The sequence below is a fragment of the Thamnophis elegans genome, chromosome 6 (genome assembly GCF_009769535.1).
Source record: "Thamnophis elegans isolate rThaEle1 chromosome 6, rThaEle1.pri, whole genome shotgun sequence".
NCBI lineage: Eukaryota > Metazoa > Chordata > Lepidosauria > Squamata > Colubridae > Thamnophis > Thamnophis elegans.
The window spans coordinates 10,954,301-10,975,714 of record NC_045546.1 but is presented as its reverse complement, the minus strand read 5'-3'; the positions used below and the strand labels follow the sequence as shown (position 1 = coordinate 10,975,714).

Below are 21,414 nucleotides of genomic sequence, written 5' to 3'. Positions count from 1 at the left end.
CTGTTTTTCACTCATTTCTGCCCCCCCCCGGAGCACTCTTGAAGCCTCCTAAAGGCTATGAATGGCCATTTTTGCAAAGGGGGCCTGGTTTCAGGAGGCCAAAAATGCTGTATTCAGTGTATAAGATGCACCCAGATTTTCACCCTCTTTTTTGAGGGAAAAATACTCCGAAAAATACGGTAATGCCTTAATGTTTATACGTCATTTTTTATGCACTCTGGGTAAGCCACCCAGAGTGATTTGACAATGAGATGGAGGGAACATACATTTAATAAATAAATAATAAACAACAATTAAGTCAACTTTGAGAAATAGACATTGCTATTCCCATTTTGCTCTTTTAGTACTATATTAGACTGAACCAGCATTCAGCTGAAAGAAGTTTAAATAATCATCAAATTACCATTAAAAAATGGTCATTAAATTACATTTGTTCCTCTTTCCTTAGAGACAGATTCCGTTTTTTAAGAGTCATATTTTGGACAAACTCAACAAAGCTCACAATTGTTTCTGTCCATACGTTGAAGCCCCACCTAGGTTTTTGAACTTAAAGCAAGCAAACAAACAAAACTTTGAGTTGACTTTCCAAATTCCAAAGCCATTTTTAAAATTGTTCCTAGTGAATAAAAATGTAAACAGAATTGTTGAGAGCTGAGTTCCATGTGGTCACGATAGAGTGGCAGAATAAGATTTAGTCATACAAACGTACAAAGAACTCAGTTTGATTCCATGCGATGGGAGACATTTACAATTCACATTCCTCTATTTACAACGTACTGGGATGAATTTGGTCATTGTTATTTAAAGCAGGAGAAAGTTTGCTCTTCTATATTTCTGTCTCCCGCTTTGGAAGTGTTCTGATGAAACAACGAGGGAAGCCACAGGGACATTAGAATTCGTTTATATTCCTTCCGAAAATTTTGGTTCAGAAGCCCGTAGATTATTGCATTAAGGCAACTGTTGAAGTAGGCCATGAAGTAGCTCACCACGAACAACCACTCGGGGATTTTGGGTGCTACTTCTGAAGGGTTAATGGCCACAGCCAGACCTATGAAGTTCAACGGCGCCCAGCAAAAGGCGAAGATCACAAAGACAACAAACATGGTGAGAAAGTTTCGGAAGTCGCTTGGTTTTATCTTCAGTTTCAGTTCTGATTGGACTTTCCTCCTCACACGTATCACCAGAATCCAGATCCTCAAGTAGCAGAAGCTCACAATGGTGATTGGAAGGATGAAGTGGATGACGACAACGGCAATGGTGTAAGAGGAGCTGGTCGTTTGGGTGAAGGTGCACGAATAGATCCTTTGATCGTACTTGAGGGAGCCAACGAAAAAGTTCGGCATGGTTGCAACCACGGTGAGAACCCAGACAAGACAGACATAGAGTATCGTGTTCCACCAACTGTAGACTTTATTGTACACAAAATTGTGGCAAATGTAGCAGTATCTGTTGATCGCAATGGCGGTGATGTTGAAGATGGAACCTATCACGCTCAATCCCATCACAAAGCCGCTGGCTTTGCAGTGTGTTTCTCCCAAGGACCAGCCGTTGTGAAAAAGGGCAACGAGGACTAAAGGATAAGGGTACAAGGCCACCACTAAGTCCGCCAGGGCCAAGCTAACCACAAATGCATTGCCTGAAAAAGAAAATAAGAGAGAAAGAGAGAGAGAGAGAGAGAAGGACAAAGTCAAGACTTGGGATATCCAAAATGAGAAACTCTTTCAGATATAAAGGACAAATTTCAAGAGAATATGCAGACCTAATTTTTAAAAAATCATTCTAGAACTGGATACCAGTTTGGGACTGGCACGTACATTTTTTGTTTCTCTTGATTTAAGACATGGGACGGAGCCAGTTTCCAGATTCCAGTTTATTGGTATTTGTATGCCGCCCACTCCCAGGGGACTCTGGGCGGCTTACAGACAAACAAGGGAATTAAAAATTAAAAATAGAAATATAATCATTTAAAAAATACACAACATACATACACTTAAGATGGGGCTGGATGCTGATCAACAGCCCCAGGTCTGCCGCAACAGCCAGGTCTTAGTGGCTTTACGGAAGGCCGGAAGAGTAGTGAGGGTCCGGATCTCTACGGGGAGATCATTCGGGTCCGGGGCAGCAACAGAGAAGGCCCTCCCCCAGGGAGTCGCCAGCCGACATTCACCCGCCGATGGTACCGGGAGGAAGCCCAATCTGTGTGATCTAATCGGTCTTTGGGAGGTAAATGGCAGGAGGCGGTCTCTCAGTTAGTCAGGTCCTAAACCATGTAGGGCTTTAAAAGTAACGACTAGCACCTTGAAGCGTGTCCGGAGACCAATGGGAAGCCAGTGCAACTCGCAGAGGATAGGTGTAACATGGGTGTATCTAGGTACACCCATTATCGCTCGCACGGCTGCATTCTGGACCAACTGCAGTCTTTGAGTACTCTTCAGGGGCAGCCCCATGTAGAGTGCGTTACAGTAATCCAGTCTTGAGGTGACGAGGGCGTGCGTGACCATCCGAAGGGCCTCCCGGTCCAGATAGGGTCGCAAAGCCAAAGTTCTTCGTAAAGAACATTCATCTGAAGCTTTCCAGGTGTGGATGGAGGAGGCCTAGTTTTGTGTCAGTATTCTACAGGCGACTCTGAATATAATTTAGGCCAGTGATAGCAAATCTTTTAGGCACAGAGTGTCCAAACTGGAAGGCGCATGCCAGAGCACCACAAACACAGTGAACAGCTGGACAGCATGCATGTGCACCTCAGAAACCTGAGAACCAGTTGGCTGAGCTGGGGCAATGGCATGCGTGCCCACAGAGAGGGCTCTGCATGTCACCTCTGGCACACATGCCATAGGTTCGCCATCATGGGGTTAGAAGATCTGCCGGCTTATTTAGAGCCAAGGTGGCGCAGTGGTTAAATGCAGCACTGCAGGCTACTGCTAGATCAGCAGGTCAGCGGTTCAAATCTCACCGGCTCAGGGTTGACTCAGCCTTCCATCCTTCCGAGGTGGGTAAAATGAGGACCCAGATTGTTGGGGGCAATATGCTGACTCTCTGTAAACCGCTTAGAGAGGCCTGAAAGGCCTATGAAGCGGTATATAAGTCTACTGCTATTGCTATTGCTATTGCTATTGCTATTACAAGGCTGCAAGTTTATTTTTTATCTTATTCATTTTAAAAAGAATTATATAGCTGTCCCTGTTGTAACCACAACCTGTGCAGCTCACAGAACAATAAAAATTTCACCTCCAGTGGAGGAGTTTGGGGAGGAACACGGGCCAGTCCTGGAGTCTGGAAAAGGCTCTGATGAGGGCTCTGCGTTGGAGGCAGAGATGGGGCCACAGCCATCCGACAGTTATCAGCTACCCTCAAAGTCAGAGATCAGTGGGGCAGAAGAACGGTTCTGGAGCCTGTGCCCGATGTGCACATGCACAGACCTGCCAGGAGAAGGGAACAATTAAGGAGCAGAGATCGACTCGGGAGTAAAGGCCCAAGGGGACACTGAATGAGACCTCCCATAGGGAATAAATAGGAGTGAAAGGGGAGGGGTGTTTGCAGGAGACAATTAGTTTGTTAGTGTGAAGATTTGCTTATCTAAAAGACTCCTTGCCAAGTATTTCCTTGTACAGTGTTGCATCTGGAAGCTATCGACCTGGCAACTATCCAAAGACTGATAAGGTCTGTGTTTGCAATTCACCCTTGAAAGACTGTTTGATGGGACGTTGCTGGATGTGAATGCTAGGAATTCACTTAAGCCAAAAAAAGGGGTTTTTTTTCAGGACAAGGAGTCTGTTTTGTGATCTGGTGAAGCCTAGGTCAGAATAGTCTCTGCCAAGAACAGTGATGGCTAATCTTTTTAGCTCCTGTGCCAAAAGCAGGGGAAGAGCAGGGGGGTCATGCATGGGCGTGCCACACCCATAATGCCATGCACGCAACCCTAGCGTGCATGCACACACTACACCCCGCACGCATCTACATGCAACTGGCGCTCCCCCTGCTTTTGGCATGCTTTTTTTGCCCTCCCAAGGCTCCAGAGGCTTTCTAGGAACCTGGGAAGGGCAAAACCAGCCCCCCCGCCCCCCAGAGGCCCTCCGGCAGCTTCCCTGAAGGCTCCGGAGGGCAAAAAACGGCCCTATGAACAAACCGGAAGTCCGTTCCTGAACTTCTGGTTTGAACATAGGGCTGTTTTTTCGCGCTGGAGAGTGAAAAATGGCCTCAAAAGAAGGCCGAAGTTAGCTGGCCAGTGCGCACATGCGCGCTGGAGCTGACAAGACAACATCTCATGTGCCCTATCAAATGGCTCTTCGCCATCACGGATATAGGGTCTCTGCTTAGATCAAAAGATCTCCAAGGTCCTTTCTAACTCTGTTATTATGTACAACATGCCTTTATCACACAGTTCTCATCATGCTACAGTAAGACTTTAGAATTTGATTTGAACAGACAGGATTACATTCAGTTCATTTTTTAAAATTAAATTTAGCTAGCATATGGGATTGAATTTATAAGGAGAAGCCATTGGGTTTTGTTGTTTTAAAAATATCTGACTTTGGAACAAAACATAGCAAGCACTCCGTAACTCAGATTTTGCTCTGCAAAGTAGAGAGAATATGTACATGTATATATATTTGCATCCCTTTGCTTCAAAGAATGATGTGGTCTTCCTTAGATTGGTCCTTCCAGTCATCAGATATGTCGAATGTGGTACTTTCCAGATGTGTTAATTATATTTCTCATCGTTTCCGGTAAAACAATAAAGTTGGCCTGGAATTATGGGAAATGTACTTCAACACATCTGCAGAGCATTAGGCTGGGAAATGATAATGGACAATGGAGATAAGATACTAACTTCTTTCTTTTTCATTTTTGCTCCTATGAATCAGCCTTAATTCCTGGCAAGTGCTGGGAGGAGTCCCTGCAGTTGTCTTGGCAATGTTGATAAAAGTGGTTTGTCATTGTCTTATTACTAAGACAGGCAGAGAATGAATGGCCCAAGGTCATACAGCTGGCTTCCTGCCTAAGGCAGGACTAGGATTCACAGTCTCCTGGTTTCTAGCCTGGTGCCTTAACCACTCCACCAAACTGGGTCTCAAGATTGAGAATGTAGTGTATTTTTCGGAATATAAGATGCACTGGAGTATAAGATGCACCTAGATTTTGAAAAGGAAAACAAGGGGAAAAAATAGTTTTTAGCTTCTGCACATCCAGTTTTTGTCCTCCCCAGCCCCCAGGAGCACCCTGCAGGTGCCCAAAACCCTCTGCACATCCCAGTTTTGGACTTCTGAACCCAAAATGAGCCTGTTTCTGGCAAAAAATGGGATGAAAGGGGGGGGGTTCGGGAGGCCAAAAAACAAGGCTGTATTCGATCTATAAGGCACACAGACATTTCCACCCAATTTTTTTTGGGGGGGGGGAGGAAGTGCGTCTTATAGTCCAAAAATACGGTAATTTTCAGCACCACAGACAGCTGAAGGATGGGCGCTAGTGGCAATGTTAATTCAGTACGTTACTGTGCTATATTTGGCGATACTTTAAAAAAGAATAGAATAGAACAGAATAATAGAGTAGAGTAGAGTAGAGTAGAATAGAATAGAATAGAATAGAATAGAATAGAATAGAATAGTGTGATTGGACACAAGGAATTTGTCTTTGGTGCATATGCTTTCAGTGTACCTAAAAAAATACATTCATCAAGAATAATAAGATACAACACTTAGGATAGTCATAGGATATTAAAAAGCAATCAAATCATACTAGGAAACTAAATAAGACAATATAAATCCTAAAGATACAAGCAACAATGATATGACTATAAGTGGGAGGAGGTAGGTACCCTGTTTCTCTGAAAATAAGACCACCCCCAGATAATTAGCCCAATCGGGCTTTTGAGTGCATGTGCTAAAATAAGCCCTCCCCCAAAAATAAAACCTCCCTGAAAATATTGCAACACAGCAGCAGCCATGAGGTGACCACGCTCGCCACCTCCTCCACCTCAAAAATAATAAGACCTCCCTGAAAATAAGGCCGAGCGCTTATTTCGGAGGTCAAAAGAAAATAAAACCCTGACTTATTTTTGGGGAAACACTGTAATAGGAAGGATGAGAAGAATAATAGTAATACAGTCTTAGTAAATAGCTTGTCAGGGTTGTGGGAATTAGTTGTTTATCAGAGTGATGGCACTTGGGAAAAAAACTGTCCTTGTGTCTAGTTGTACTGGTGTGCAGTGACCTATAGTGTCATTTTCTTTTTTTTAAAGTGTACCTATGTATGTGTATGTGTATGTTTGTGTGTGTATGTATGTGTGTGTGTGTATGTATATGGATCTATATATATAGGGTTTCTGTCTGGATGGTCTCTTGTGACGAGCCGATGGACAGAGAATGGAAGCAGTGGACTTCCTCCCATATTTGGGCATACCAGGGGTTGTAACTCTAAATACATACCCACTCCCTGGCTCAGCTGATAAGGAGAAGAACCCTGTGGCTTAATGGTTAACACATCTGCCTAAGATGCAATACAGCACGGGTTCTAATCCCAGTAAGGGTATGGCTAGTTGATGAGAGCTAAATAGCTTGAAATAGATCTATACTAGTCTCCCTTTATTTATTTATCAGCACAAATACAACATATATATATATAATTTATGTTTCACTGTGATCTTTTTTCCTAAACACCGCAAATATTAATTTTTTCATAGCCGTGGTTGCAATTCTTGCCTTGCCTCTTTGGCTTAAAGCAAGCTATTAATTGCTCTCTTCCACCCTTACCGAATTCAGCATGCTATTCCTGGAAATTACCTTTTCCTGCATGCATTATTTAAAATGTACATCCACTTTCATCTCTTGTTTCAAATTTATCTATCCCCACATTTTTTTTTAAAAAAAGCATCTGATTACAAAATTGTGCTAATTTAATCTTCACAGCTCAAATACAATAAGCAAATCCTGAGAAAGTAGATGGCACACCTTGGGGGGGGGATTTTGGTATTTTAATTTTAATTTTTTTACAGCTGACTTTCAGGAAGCTTAGGACAGGGGTGTCAAACTCAATTTCATTGTGGGTCATCTCAGGGTTGTGTTTGACCTCAGGGGGCCAGGGTAGGCCTGGCCAGGGTGGGCGTGGCCAGCTCAACATCATTCATGTCGGGGGCACCTGGTAGCCCAAGCGCTCTGCCAGTGAAAACAGTCTCCCGAGTTTCATTTTCAGCTGCGATGGCCTTCTGTAACTCTGCCAGCAAAAACAGAGCTTATGAGGGCATAGGTGATGCTACTGACCTCCATTTTCACCAGCAAAGGCACCATGGGCCAGTCCTTTGCTGTTTCCGGGGTGGCCCCATGGGCCAGATCTAAGCACCCCATGGGCTGGATTCGGCCCTCGGCCCTTCACACCCTTGGCTTAGGATCACCAAATCCTAGATTCATACAAGGCAACTTAGGCCTACAGCTCAAACAACCTCCCAATCTGTGCAGTAAACCAAATTACCTTCCTTTCATATGTTCATATTTCCTTTCATATGTTCCGAAATGGTACAGGGTCTCTTACTTGAGCAGGGGGTTGGACTAGAAGACCTCCAAGGCCACTTCCAACTCTGTTATTCTAATTGTAAGTTCTCTTTTTAGCTTGCTAAAAAAAATACATTAAGAGTTGCATAAAAGTAAAGGATGCGTATAATTTTAGGGAGTGTAAGATTCTCATTGGTAGTCTAGTGCAGTATTTTCCAACCTTGACAAATTCCACATGGATGGGTTTCAGCTCACAGAATTTCCCAGCCAATATAGCTTCTACTGAATATTCAGGAGATTTGAAATTCACCCGTCTGTAACTTGCCAAAATTGGGAAGCATTGATCTAGTTCCTAGAAGAGATAGACTATGCATCATTGGATGGATGGTCTCTGTAAAGCTATGGCTTCTTGATTGCATATTTAATTTCTTCTGCTTTGCTTCCCCCCATTCTGGCTTGGAGTACTGATGTGTTCCATCCCAATGAAGTTTCCCAGCCTCTGATTTAGTTTCTGAATTGCCAAATGGGTCCATAGCAACCAAAATGAAGCTTTGAAAGGTTTGGAAACTCTAGACCTTTCTCCCATTAGTAAATACAGGAGGCATGGTTTTAACAGTATGTGCTTGTAGGGTGAAGTGCCTGTAAGCCAGTGGTGGGATTCAGCCAGTTCGCACCTATTCGGGAGAACCGGTTGTTAACTTTCTAAGCAGTTGGGAGAACTGGTGGTTCTCCTTTTGTTTTTCCCCACTTTTCAGAGCTAATCTTGTAAGGAAGGGAGGAAGGAAACATTCTGATGCTGTTTCTAGCCTGATCTTTATTGCCCTGCTTACAGAAACTGCCTCTCCCGTTAACCCTTATTACATTGTAACAGCTAAGGCGAAGCGCCCATCAACGTGAGTGAGGTTGAATTGGCCACACCCACCCAGTCATATGACCACTGAGCCACGCCTATTCAGCTGGTCATTAGGGCAGAGAACCGGTTGTTAAATTATTTGAATCCCATCACTGCTGTAAGCCATTGGTGGTCTTGCCCATCTGTTCGTGTTACAAAGGGAAATTAGAGCCTGCTAGATTCATCAACTTTATCACATACATGAAGGTTTTGTAGACAGGAGTTAATAGTATGGTGCAGTGGGGAAATTTGAAATTTTCTCCCTACTGTTTTGGTGGGCATGGCTTGGTGGCAGCAATAGCAATAGCAGTTAGACTTATATACCACTTCATAAGGCTTTCAGCCCTCTCTAAGCGGTTTACAGAGTCAGCATATTGCCCCCACAGTCTGGGTCCTCATTTCACCCATCTCGGAAGGATGGAAGGCTGAGTCATCCTTTGAGCTGGTAAGATTAGAACCGCTGAACTGCAGATAACAGTCAGCTGAAGTGGCCTGCAGTACTGCACCCTAACCACTGCGCCACCTCGGCTCTTATATGTGACATGACCAAGTGGGCATGGCTGAGCAACTGACTCACACACAACGTAAAAGCAGCTGGACTTCACACAAAAGGGCCCCTGCAACAAGCAGGAACCTCACAGAGAGCTCAAAAACCAACTATCCCACTTTACACAAAAATAACACAAAAGCTGCACAACTGACTCACACACAATGTAAAAGCAGCTCGACTTCACACAAAATGGCAACAAGCAGGAACCTCACAGACAATCAGGCACAGCGGATTGTCGCACAGCTCATCGTTGGAACTTTAAAAAAAACTTTTTAAAGCATTTTTTAAAACTACTGGTTCGGGTGAATGGCAGCATTATTTTTACTACCGGTTCGGTCGAACTGGCCCGAACCGGTAGCATTTCACCCCTGGTATGGGGGGGGATAGCCTTCCCCTAAAGCTTGGATGGATCTCTTGAGTCACGAAGTCTAGCAGAGTGGTGGGATGATAGATTCACCAATCTAGATTCCTACATTCTGTAGGAAGTTAGCACCCACCCCTCTCCTAGAAGAATGAAATCTTCCAGGAAATATTAAAAAGGCAGAATATTATACCACCCTGGATGAGAAAAGTAAAAACACGCTCTTGGAAAGCAGCCCCCACCTTTGTTAGTAGCCCCAGAAAGACTGGGCCATCCTATCTACAAGACAAAAGACCTTCACCCTCATCACTTAATAGGTTTAGCTCTCCACCCATCTCACCATATGACACCTGGGAAGATTGCATCACCCATCCAGGTTCAACTAAGCCTGGGACTCCAGACAGCCTACAAAGTTACCCCTGCATAGCCCCATGGGAGTCTTGACTGCAACCAATAGGATACGCTCAAAATCAAAGCCCAACAGAGGGTATAAATCTCTCTCTCTCTTCCATGTGCTCACTTGCCCAAGATCTCAAACCATGTGATTCTCTCCACCATTAAACCATCTTTCCAAACAGCCTCTATGTTTCCAATGTCTTTCTCTCCATTTGGAACTAATCCTAAATGGACATTTCTTCCTACAATTCCTTTGTGTCTTCATCACAGGCAGCACACTCTCTTTCTCACGACACGCACGGGATCCAATAATCCTTTGTCTTTGTTTTATATTTGCACTATTTTATTTCTCATATGCTGCTCCTTTCCTGGAGCTTTACTGAGGCTTGTACAAAATGTTTTGAATACAAAACAGCAATAAGAAACAATCAACACACAGGTCACAATTTGAAGATAGCTTACTTTAGTGGTCTCCAAAAACCCCGCAAAGTTATTGAGGGGTGAGAGCTGAGGTGGCGCAGTCGGTAGAGTGCAGGTAGAGTGCAGTACTGCAGGCCACTTCAGCTGACTGCTAGTTCAGCAGTTCAGCGGTTCGAATCTCACCGGCTCAGGGTTGACTCAGCCTTCCATCCGTCCGAGGTGGGTAAAATGAGGACCCGGATTGTTGGGGGCAATATGCTGACTCTGTAAACAGCTTAGAGAGGGCTGAAAGCCCTATGAAGCGGTATATAAGTCGAACTGCTATTGCTATTGCTATTGTTCCCAAAATTTCAGGGATAGGATATTCCAAAGAATGAGGACTATTAGTGAGAAAGTTTGACTACTATTTCCCTGTTGATTGAATTTCCTTCCCAGTTCAATTTTAGAAATCTACCTTTTCACTGTCTTTGATACAAGTATTCCTTGATTTACAAACCTGATTGGGAATGGAGGTTCCGTTGCTAAGTGAGGTAGTTGTTAAGTAAATTGCGTCCAATTTTACAAACTCTGTTGCTGCAGACATTAGGTCAAACATTGCGGTCATTAAGTGAATCATACAGTTGTGAAGTGATCCTGGTTCCCCCACTGACTTTGTTTGTTGGAAAGGGTCTCGCAAAGTCACAACAAGTTTCATAAATATATGACAATTGCCAAACACTCGCATTTTGATCATGTGACTGTGGGGATGTCATGATATTGGTCGTAAGAACAAGGATGGGTTGTAAGTCACTTTTTTCAGCAGTGTTATGACTGCACATGGTCATCGATGAATGTCATAAATTGAGGACTTTCTATTGTGTGCGTGGAGAGGGTTTCCTCTTTTAAATTCTTGGGAGTGCTTATTAGTTAAGATCTCACCTGGAAAAACAACACGTCTCGGGTGATTGGCAAGGCCCAACAGAGACTTCATTTCCTTAGAGTCCTGCGAAAAAAATCAGGTGGAACAACGGCTGATGCCCTCTTTCTATTGGTCCACCATAGAAAGTGTCCTCACATATTTTATTATAGTATGGTATGCTGGTTTAACAGCTGCGGACAGGAAGGCACTACAGAGAGTGATCAATTCGGCACAAGAAACCATTGGTTGCCGGGGCCCGTGGAGCCCAAAGGGGGCCCATGAATTTTTTAATTGTTTTTTTTTTTTACAAAACCGAATTTTTAAAAAGAAAAACAATATTGGCTAAACACTTCACCCTCTATACTTTGTGCAAAACCGCCTTGCAGCCTTGTTTGACATAACACTTGGTGAAGAGTTATGTCACTTATTGCATTTTAATTTCATTACTCCTTTATTTGAGTTTAGTTTCATTTCATTGTTGAATATATTTTCTATTTCATTTCAGTTTATGAGGATGGCGATGAAATGCCGTCTCAAAAATCTGGAGCTCAAAAACCGCCGTGCATTGTAAATGTACAATTATTGACGTTTGTATTCACGTTATATTATGGTAAGCTGGTTTAACAGTTGCGGACAGGAAGGCATGAGAGAGAGGGATCAATTTGGCACAAGAAACCATTGCCCTCTGACACCACTGGATGACATCGCCAGGTCTCGCTGCTTTAGCAGAGTAAGGAAGATACTCAGAGATGATTCACACCCTGGTCAGTGTCTCTTCGCACTTCTACCATAGGGCAGAAGACATCAAAGTATAGCCAGCCGAACAAAGAGGTTTAAAGATAGTTTCTATCCTTGGGCTGTCAGACTTTTAAATACAACCACAATCACTCCATGCACACGCTAGTTTTCTTTCTTTTTCTTTCTTTCTTTGTTTCTGTTATAATTTTGCACCAGTGAGGTTAAAACCAATTTCGTTGTATTTAAGTACAATGACAATAAAGATTATACTTATTAAGCTGAAAGAGAATGAACCACCACAATTTCTCACACTAGTGCAGTTTACAATGCAGTTAGCAGTAGCAATTGCACTTACATACACCGCTTCACGGTGCTTTTATAGCCCACTCTGAGCAGTTTACAGAGTCAGCGTTTTGCCCAGAGGTGATATTAAGCCAGTTCAGACTGGTTCGGGCAAACTGGTAGTGGAAATTTTGAGTAGTTCAGAGAGCCGGCAAATACCACTTCTGATCCCTCGGTCGATTCCTGTCCTAGATTCCCTTGCTGATTTGTTCAACAGAACAGATTGCCATGCCTCAGCTGAGCTAAAAAACAGCTCGGCTCACCAGCACTAACACCAAGGGTGGTTTTTGAGTGCTGCGCCCGCGTGCAAAGCGCGTGTTAGGTGTGCGCGAAGCGCATTCTCCTAAAAACGGTAGGAAAAGATTTGGAATCCCACCACTGATTTTGCCCCCAATAATCTGGGTCCTCATTTTACTCATCTCGGAAGGATGGAAGGGCAAGTCAACCTTGAGCTGGTGAGTTTCGAACTGTCAAATTGCAGTCAGCTGGCAGTCAGCAGAGGTCGTACTGCATTCTAACCATTGAGCCACTAATCATGGTTACCTCCTGAATTCCAGCTCTGATCCATTGTAGCTAGAACAGCCAATGGCAAGAGATGATAGAAACTGCAGCCTAGCAATACTAGGTGTCCACAGCTCATCTATGCATAAGCTAGACATATTAGCAGAGTTGAAGGAATGCCATCGTTTGCAAGAGTGCACAAAATCCCTCAAACTATTTGGGCGTTGGAGGGGGGGAAGAAGTTGGAAATGCAGTGCAAACTTGCAAATTCAGGGGCTTTGGAGTGAAAGCCTAATACAGGAGGGATGTGGGCTTCCACCTGCCAGAATGTTAATGCATTGCTCACTTGTTTATTAGACTGCTAATTACAATAATGATAACCATTTTAATCATTTTGAAAAGCAAGGGAGGTGGGTAGGCCTGAAGGGATCGACTTGAAACTGAACAGAAGCCTCCTACTTTCTGCCTACCCACAGGGCTTTGAGGATTGAGTCAAACTAACTAAACTGGAAATAATCTTTTGCAGCAAGACAAAAATGAAATATATACTATTCTTCATCCAGCAAAAATCAAGTGCAAATCCCCCAAACCAGGGGTGAGATTCAGCCAGTTTGGACTGGTTCGGGCAAACTGGATGTTAATTTTACATCTGGTTCACTGAACCGGTAGTTCCAAGGACTGGCTGGCCCTGCCCACCCCACTCCGCCTCTCCCAGGAGTCTCCATACAGCCCATTTTGGATGCCAGGTAAGTGCAGGGCTGTGCGGAGGCTCCGGAAGAGCGAAAAGCAGGTCTCCTGGACGTTCTGGAAGTCCGGAAACAGAGCTGTTTCTGGCCTCTGGAAGGCTCCGGAGGACTTCTGGAGCGTGGGGGAGTTTGTTTTCGCCCTCCCAGAAGCTAAATGAAACCCTCCGGAGCCTGGGGAGGGCAAAAACAGCCCCCTCGCCATGGTGCAGGAGGCTGAGTAGGCCACGTGCACCATGGCCACACCAACCCAGCAACCAGGCAGAGAACCAGTTGCTAAAATTTTTCAATCCCACCCCTGCGGCCAAAACCATTAACAGATTACAAGGGACTGCCAATATATCTTCTTTAAGTTGAATTCAGGGAGTATAGAGTAAATGTAGGAATTGTACAGAAAGACTTCCAATGGTATTGATACAGGAGCCATTATAGGGGCATTCACTTACCCCATTTCCATCATAATATTATTAGAGGAGGAAGATGACAAGGATGATCAGATAACAGAATACGGAGTACCCTTCAATCCTGTAGTGGCTGAATCCATCTCTCCAATATTTAGTAGTGGGGGGAAAAAGTCTAGAGCTTCAAAGATTCAGTTTGGTTGCTATGGACCCAATGGATATCAGGAGTAAATAACAGGTGAGATGCAGGCAAATAGGTTTCACTGGAGTGGTAAACTTTGCTATTTACTCTATATCCCCTACTTGTCTGAGGCCAAAAAATCTCAGGGAGGCATTTACCCAAGCAAGATTCTTGTGGTACCCCACTGCTCCATGTAGATGTGGACCCATTAAGGATTACCTATTGAGTATGTTTTGTCAGCAGTTACGAATCCATCTGGTGGTGATACTACCTATCAGACTTTTTTCTAGCTTACCAAGAAGTAGGTCGTGGTCTACTTTGTCGAACGCCTTGCTGAAGTCCAAGTATGTTATGTCCACAGTATTTCGCTGGCCTACTAATCTAGTCACTAAATTTTAATCACATCAGCTCTTTCCCAGTCCTCTAGAATGAACCTCCCACAGTTTGGTTGCAATGGACCCAATGGATATCAGGAGTAAATAACAGGCGAGATGCAGGCAAATGGAGTAGTAAACTTTACTATTTACCCTACATTCCCTACTTGCTTGACGCCTAAACTCAGGGAGACATTTATCCGAGCAAGATTCGAACAGTTTGATACAATGGCTAGATATGGGAGATTCCATTCTATCCCATAAAATGATTGTACATGTATTTGTGGAACTAGAGTGGTAGGAGACTTGATTCATATATTATTTGATTGCTGTCGGTATAAAGGGGGAAGAGATAAGTGCCTTGATTCATACATTAAATGTATGGCCCAGTGGGAAGTCCATATGAAAACAAGATACCTCATGTGTTGTGGCGCAGCAGGAGCTGTTGGAGCTGCCGACAGACTCCGATAGCGAGGGACCTTATGATCAGCTCTGGACGATGTGGAGGACCCTGGGCAGGGTTCAGACTCTGAGCAGGGACCAGAGAGGTTGGTTGGCCACCAGGAGGCACCTGAGACATGGAGCAGTGGTGAAAGCGAAAGGGAGTTTGTCCCTGTCGTCAGGTCCTGGAGCAGTGGGGACGAGCTAAGGGAGTTGGTTCCAGACGCCAGGCAGAGATGGGCAGATAAGTGCTGGCAGCAATTACGGAGACATAGAAGATAATTGGGCCCACGTGGTTGTGATTAGGCTCCTCCCAAGAGAGTATATAAGAAGAGACTTTGGGAGGAGACCTTTTGCAGGACACAACCGTTATACTAAAGCTGGAGAAGCTCTTGTGTGTATTTCTTATCTGTGGGAGTCTGGGTTGCTGCCAAAGTCTTGTCTGCGAGTTAATTACTGCGAATAAATTGGCTAACAGTCATCTTGTGTCGGCGTGACTCACCGTACGGAGGGGTGTGTGTGTCAGAACACTCATGTGTGGCCAGAATTTGAAAACGACATTTAATACAGCAAAGTTTCTGACTTAAAATGGTTGGCATATGTGGGCCTGATTGGGGTAGATTGTAGGGGTGATACAGAAATATAATTTCATGTTATTTTATTCTATTTCACATATGTATGTATTGAATTATTGTGTTTTATCCCATAATTATTGTATTTTACCCTATTATTTTAAATTGTTTTTATAGGATTTTATTGGTAAAACATGTTTGGACCTTGTATATTGATACGGCCTATAGGCTAATCAATGAAGCAAATCTAATCTAATCTTGCCTGAGGAGAAAACTCTCCATGGAACCAATTTCCCCCCCCTGTTCAAAAAAGGAGATGCGGGAACTCCAATCCAGCTCAGGAACTGCATTGCATAACAAAAAACTAAAGACTCTTGAAAAATCTCTGAACATTTCTGGCTTCTGTTATATCTCATTAAAAGCCATTTATGCAACCACTAATTGATTTAATAGTATCCTTTTGAGCTCTGGGGATTTTTTTTTGGTCTCTTCTATGCTTAAAAGAATTGCACACAATTGCTAATTGCTAATCCATTTTGGCCCAGCCTTTTAGACTCATAGATGCTAGCAGAGGTAATCTCCAAAGTGTGATTTCCATTATGTGCTTTTAATTTAACTGAATTAATCACTTTTATCATTTTTGTAGGCTGGTCTATCCCCATTGTTGTGTTAACAGAACAGACTGGCCTAGTTACAGTGGCTTAGTGTCCGCATTTGCCCAACATCCTATGCTCATCTGAATGGATACAACAGACATTTCAGATGGTCTTCTTGGAATGCATTCCATCATTTTCATTGCAACCTATTGTAAGTATGGAGCAAGCATTACAGTCATCTGAATCAGAGGTGGTATTCAGACAGTTCTGACTAGTTCTGGAGAACCGGTAACGGAAATTTTGAGTAGTCCAGAGAACCGTAAATATCACCTCTGACTGGCCCCCACCCCCATCTATTCTCTGCCTCCCGGGTCCCAGCTGATGGGGAGGAAATTAGGATTTTGCAGTAACCTTCCCTTGGAATGGGGAGGGAATGGAGATTATACAGTAATCCTTCCCCTGCCACACCCACCAAGCCACACCCAGAGAACTGGTAGTAAAAAAATTTGAATCCCACTCACTGATCTGAATTCCTCCTAGAAAACCATCTCTTATTTCATCATTAAAAATCATGTATTACTCATTGACGGTTGAGGTTACCCTGCTCCACCCTCTCACTGTCTTCTGCATCCTTGAAAGAGCTTCAAAGATGATTCAGAAGATTGTTCATTGCTCATCCATTTCAGTCCAAGATTTCTGTCTTAGACGCATCTAGCAAAGATTCTAGTTTTCGTAATGGGTTTGAATTAAGTATTCATATGTTCAAGCTTATTTCAGTTTCTCCTTTTTAGGCCTAATCTTGAACCCACGTATGCCTTCTCCAAAAGCCATAGGATGCCAGGTTAGACTTACATACCACTTCACAGTGCTTTATAGCCCTCTCTAAGGATTAGCATATTGCCCCCAACCAGTGGTGGGTTTCAAAAGCTTTGCTACCAGTTCAGTGGGTGTGGCTAGGTGGGGGGGCATGTGACTGAGTGGGTCTGGCCAGCTTGACATCACTTATGCCCATGCCCACTCAGACACATGAACTCCACCACCAAGCCACACCCACATGAAAAAGTAGGAAAATTTCTACCTATCTACCCCCGCCCTCTCTTCGCCAGTTTCCCCTCCTTTAGCATCTCCGGCCCTAGCCCCACTTCCTACCTCCCCACCGCCTCTTTGTTTGGGCTGCTTACCTTCCACAGTGGGTGGTTGAGACTCCGGAAGGCAAGCTGACCAGAGTTTTCGGTGGTCCCCAGCCAGCCGCCACTGCTGGGAACCTGTTGGCTGGCAAAGGAGCCTCCCAGCTGCTACCTCTTTGAGAGCTGCTTTGCAAAGTGTCAGGGCGAACAAGCGGTGACAGGGGGACCGGTTCAGGGGCGTGGCCAGTCAGCCATTGCTACTGGTTCGCCGAACTTGGCCAAATTTCCCCCACTGGTTAGGGTGAACCGGTGCAAACCAGCTGAATTCCACCTCTTCCCTCAACAATCTAGATCCCCATTTTACCAATCTCGTAAGGATGGAAGTCTGGGTCAGCCTTGAATAGCAGAATTGTCTACCTGAAATTAGCCCAAGGAATCTTGAATGTGTCTGCGGTTTCAATCCATTCTAGTTACAGTAGTCGGATGGAGCAGTGACACAGATGGAGCGGTGATACAGTAGCAGCGACACAGGAAGCAATATACTTAAGTGCTTCCTCTTCCCACAGTTCCAAAGGGTTCAAGGGTTGCATTGGTTCAAGAAGACTTTTCAACAAACAAGATGCAGTTCTGTTTCACCTCCTGCTGAAGAGACTTTCAGAATGATGTCAAAGTGATGTCACAGAACCAGATCCTTCCCGGGCAGGAATGGAATGGAATGGGATAGGATAGGATAGGGTAGGGTAGGATAGAATAGAATAGAATAGAATAGAATAGAATAGAATGGGATAGGATAGGATGGGATGGGATGGGACGGGACGGGACGGGACGGGACGGGACGGGATGGGACGGGACAGGACAGGACAGAACAGAATAGAACAGAACAGAACAGAATAGAATAGCTTTATTGGCCGTGTGATTGGACAGACAAGGAATTTGTCTCTGGTGCAGAAGCTCTCAATGTACATGCAAACCAACAGAGTAATAATAATCATAACAATGATACCAATAAGAGCAGGTAGTAGGGAAGGTGGGAAGGATAATAACAATACTACAGCAATACAACTTGGATAAATATACTGAGACCAGAGGTGGGTTCCTACCAGTTTGCACCTATTCGGTAGAACTGGTTTGTCAAATCTACCGAACCGGTTAGAAGAGATTCCACCAGTGGACCCGGAAAGCAGGCCACACCTACAGAAGAGGTTCCAAAATTTTTTGAAACCCACCACTGGTCCTTGGATATGATTATTCTACGCTATCATGCTCATATTTATAAAACTCAGTGCCTCTGTGAAAGATAAGGATGACTATTGTGTTTGTGGTGCAATCAGAACATTGCGTGTGTTGAAGCTGTTTTAACGCAAACCAAAGATGCCTTTTAAAAAACAAGTTTACATCATATTCTTATGCATGTCAGTGCTGTGTGTGAGGTAATTTAAGGTGGTTCTGACAAGTGTTGTCGGCAACTTCATATCCAGTCACATGGGTGGCAAGCCACTCCCATCCAGTCACATGTGTGGCAAGCCACTCCCACAAAGGAGGCCACACCCACAGAGTAGGTTCGAACAAGTTTTGAAACCCACCACTGACTGAGACATAAGACAATGCTGTAAGGATTAGATGTTCAGCAGAGTGACTGTGCAGGGAAGAAACTGCCCTGTGTCTAGTTGTTTTGGCACGCAGTGCTCTATAGCGCCATCCCACGGAGGGGGGGGGGGGCGGGAGGGAAAGGAGTTGAAACAGCTTATGTCCAAGATGTGAGGGATCTGTAGATATTTTTTCAGAGCTCCTTCTGACCCACACAATATACATATCCTCAATGAAAGGCAAGCTGGTTGCAATAGGCTTATTTTCTATAATTCTAACTATCCACGGGAATCAGTGAAGATGTCAAGATGCCTCTGTGAAAGTAGAGCCAATGAATGCAGCGGAGAATGAAGAACTGGCAATAGACCTCTGATACAGAAACAGATGTTCTTAATAGTAATTGCACGACAGTGGAACTGGTCCCTACTGTTGCAGGATAACACCTTTCCCGAGAGGTTTTCAAGAAAGACCTAGTAAATCCACTTCTCACCTGAAAGCAGCCTCTAAAAGGTGCCGCATACTAGCCTTGTCAAAGCAAATCTCATTACAGAGAAATGGAACGAAATGAAAACCAGCGGTGTCATCAAGCCAAAGCCGAACTGCTGGGTGCGAAAACTGACTCTGGAAAAGTCATTCCCCAGACTTTAATTCTGCAGCAAAGCGTTCTGAAGCATTCTTGCAAACCCTAATTTCATGCAGGAAACGTGGCAGCTCGCTTGTTTTTCAGTGCTCCTCACTTAAGTTTTCAATGAGGTTCTTATCTAGAAGAAAATTATCCCTTCTTCAAAAGGACGCACAGTTCAATGAGACACCAATATCTCCTCAGTAACCATTGTTTCTGAAAAATCAGATGTTACTCCCTACCTTAGATCAGGGGTGTCAAACTCAAGGCCCAGAGGCCAGATCCAGACCATGGGGTGCTTAGATCTGGTCTGTGGGGTCCAGGGGTGGGTTGCTAATCCCGTTCCAACCGGTTCGGTTGGAACGGGGCCGGCGGCATCCTCATGCACGCACGCAGTTCGCGCATGCGTCTTAGTGCCTGCGCGATGCTCCAGCTGCTCACGGAGACTCGCGCAGGCGCTGTATGTGCCATCCAGCTGCTCGCGGAGAATCGCGCAGGTGCTGTATGTGCCATGCCCCTGCGTGGAAGCACAGAAGCCTTCAAAGACCGGTAAGGAGCGCGGGCGGGCGGGTGGGCCCTTCGCCGTTCCCGGAAGTTACTTACTTCCGGGTTTGCCGACCAACCGGTTCGCGGGGACCACCACAAACCGGTTGAAACCCACCCCTGTCAAAACAGTCAAAAATGGAGCTTGGGAGCCCGTTTTCTCTGGCAGAGTGCTCAGGCCACCACAGGTGCCCCTGACACAAGTGACGTCAAGCTGGCCACACCCATTTTGGTCACGCCCACTCCACCCCATCCAAGGTCAAACACAACCCTGATGAGGCTCTCAATGAAATCGAGTTTGACACCCATGCCTTAGACACACTTAAGGAACTAGAAATGCTGCCAATTCATAATAATTTTTGTCTGGAAAGACGAGACTTAAAGATTTAATTCTCTATGAGTCTGATTCTAAATACTTTGCTTCCTTAACTCTCTTGCATTCCAAATCATAAATAATCTGGGAATAGAGTAATTATCCAGGATGAGTCAGGTTAAAAAAAACAAAACCTCCTCAGACTTGTTTTTCGTTTATATTTAAACTTGATTCATTTTTTTTAAAAATAAGGTATTATTCAAAGGTAATTGATTCAAAAAAAGGTAATTAAAATGATTACTCTCTAAACAGGTATCCTAGGAAACCGAACTGGGCAGTGTTCTTGGCCCTTTTAGCCTTTTGAATATCCCTGTTCAGACAAATGCTGGGTTTACCATCTTATAACTTCCTACAATCATCATCCTCTTTTAACAACCCCCTAATCCCTTTCGGGGTGGAATCTGAGCAAGTGAATGGAACTGAGTATTTACTGGCCAGATGCCCTTCCTGTCACCAATGCAGAGTTTCTTTTTCACAGGAGGTATATTCCCAGTGTGCCCAGAGAGAGAAATATCTGCCTCTACCTAGGATTGAACCCACAGTCTCCTGATTGTGAGGTGAGAACTCCACTTCTAGGCCATCGCACCACTTTTATAACTTCCTACAATAAGTTCTCCAAATTCCTGACCGCACATGGTTTTCGCTCAAACTCTGGGAAAATACTAGCTGGGAGAATCCCAGGAGTTGAAATCCACACACTTTCAAGTTGCCAAGGTTGGGAAACGCTGCCTTAAGGTAGGATGAGGGGATGCAGCTCTTGCTCCAAAGATATATTAGCTGCTGTACCAAAACTGTTAGGAATATAATCTAACGGTTGGATTGGCAATATATAAACCATGTAACAATGTTGTACCTGTTTCTTTAAACCATACTGTAAAATGTGATTGGTTGCTGTTTTCCTCAATCGGCCATAAGAGGGAGCCAGAACGACTGTTAGCTCTCTGTTTGTTAGATGCTGGGCTGATCTGATCTGAGTGTTTTGGAAGCTGGAAGTGCCGTGAACTATTGTAAGTTTTGCAACTGCTAGCAAACTTTTGATGACTGACTGTCTTATCCGTGTATGACTTGGACTGTTTGATGGACTCTGATACCTCTATTTCCACGAAAATAAAAGCTAATTTAAACTTCAGTGTCTCTGTATGCTGGTTTGTGTGTTCTCCAACACAACTCTCACAACGCTTCGCTCTCCCAACAGGGAACTTACCTAACAAAAACCATTTTCCCACAGCCCACCATGTTCAAATTCCAGTTCCTGGTGTCAGGGACAAAGAT

At 44.3% G+C, this 21,414-nt stretch overlaps 1 protein-coding gene across 1 annotated transcript in view; it reads right to left on the bottom strand.

Moving 5' to 3' along the window:
* Nucleotides 1-797: 797 nt before the first annotated feature.
* The window catches only part of MTNR1B (melatonin receptor 1B), a 36,827-nt gene continuing 16,210 nt past the window's right edge, over nucleotides 798-21,414 (bottom strand). The window contains exon 2 of the mRNA XM_032220153.1: nucleotides 798-1,636. Coding sequence (XP_032076044.1) covers nucleotides 798-1,636 — 839 coding nt within the window. The remainder of the gene's footprint in view (nucleotides 1,637-21,414) is intronic.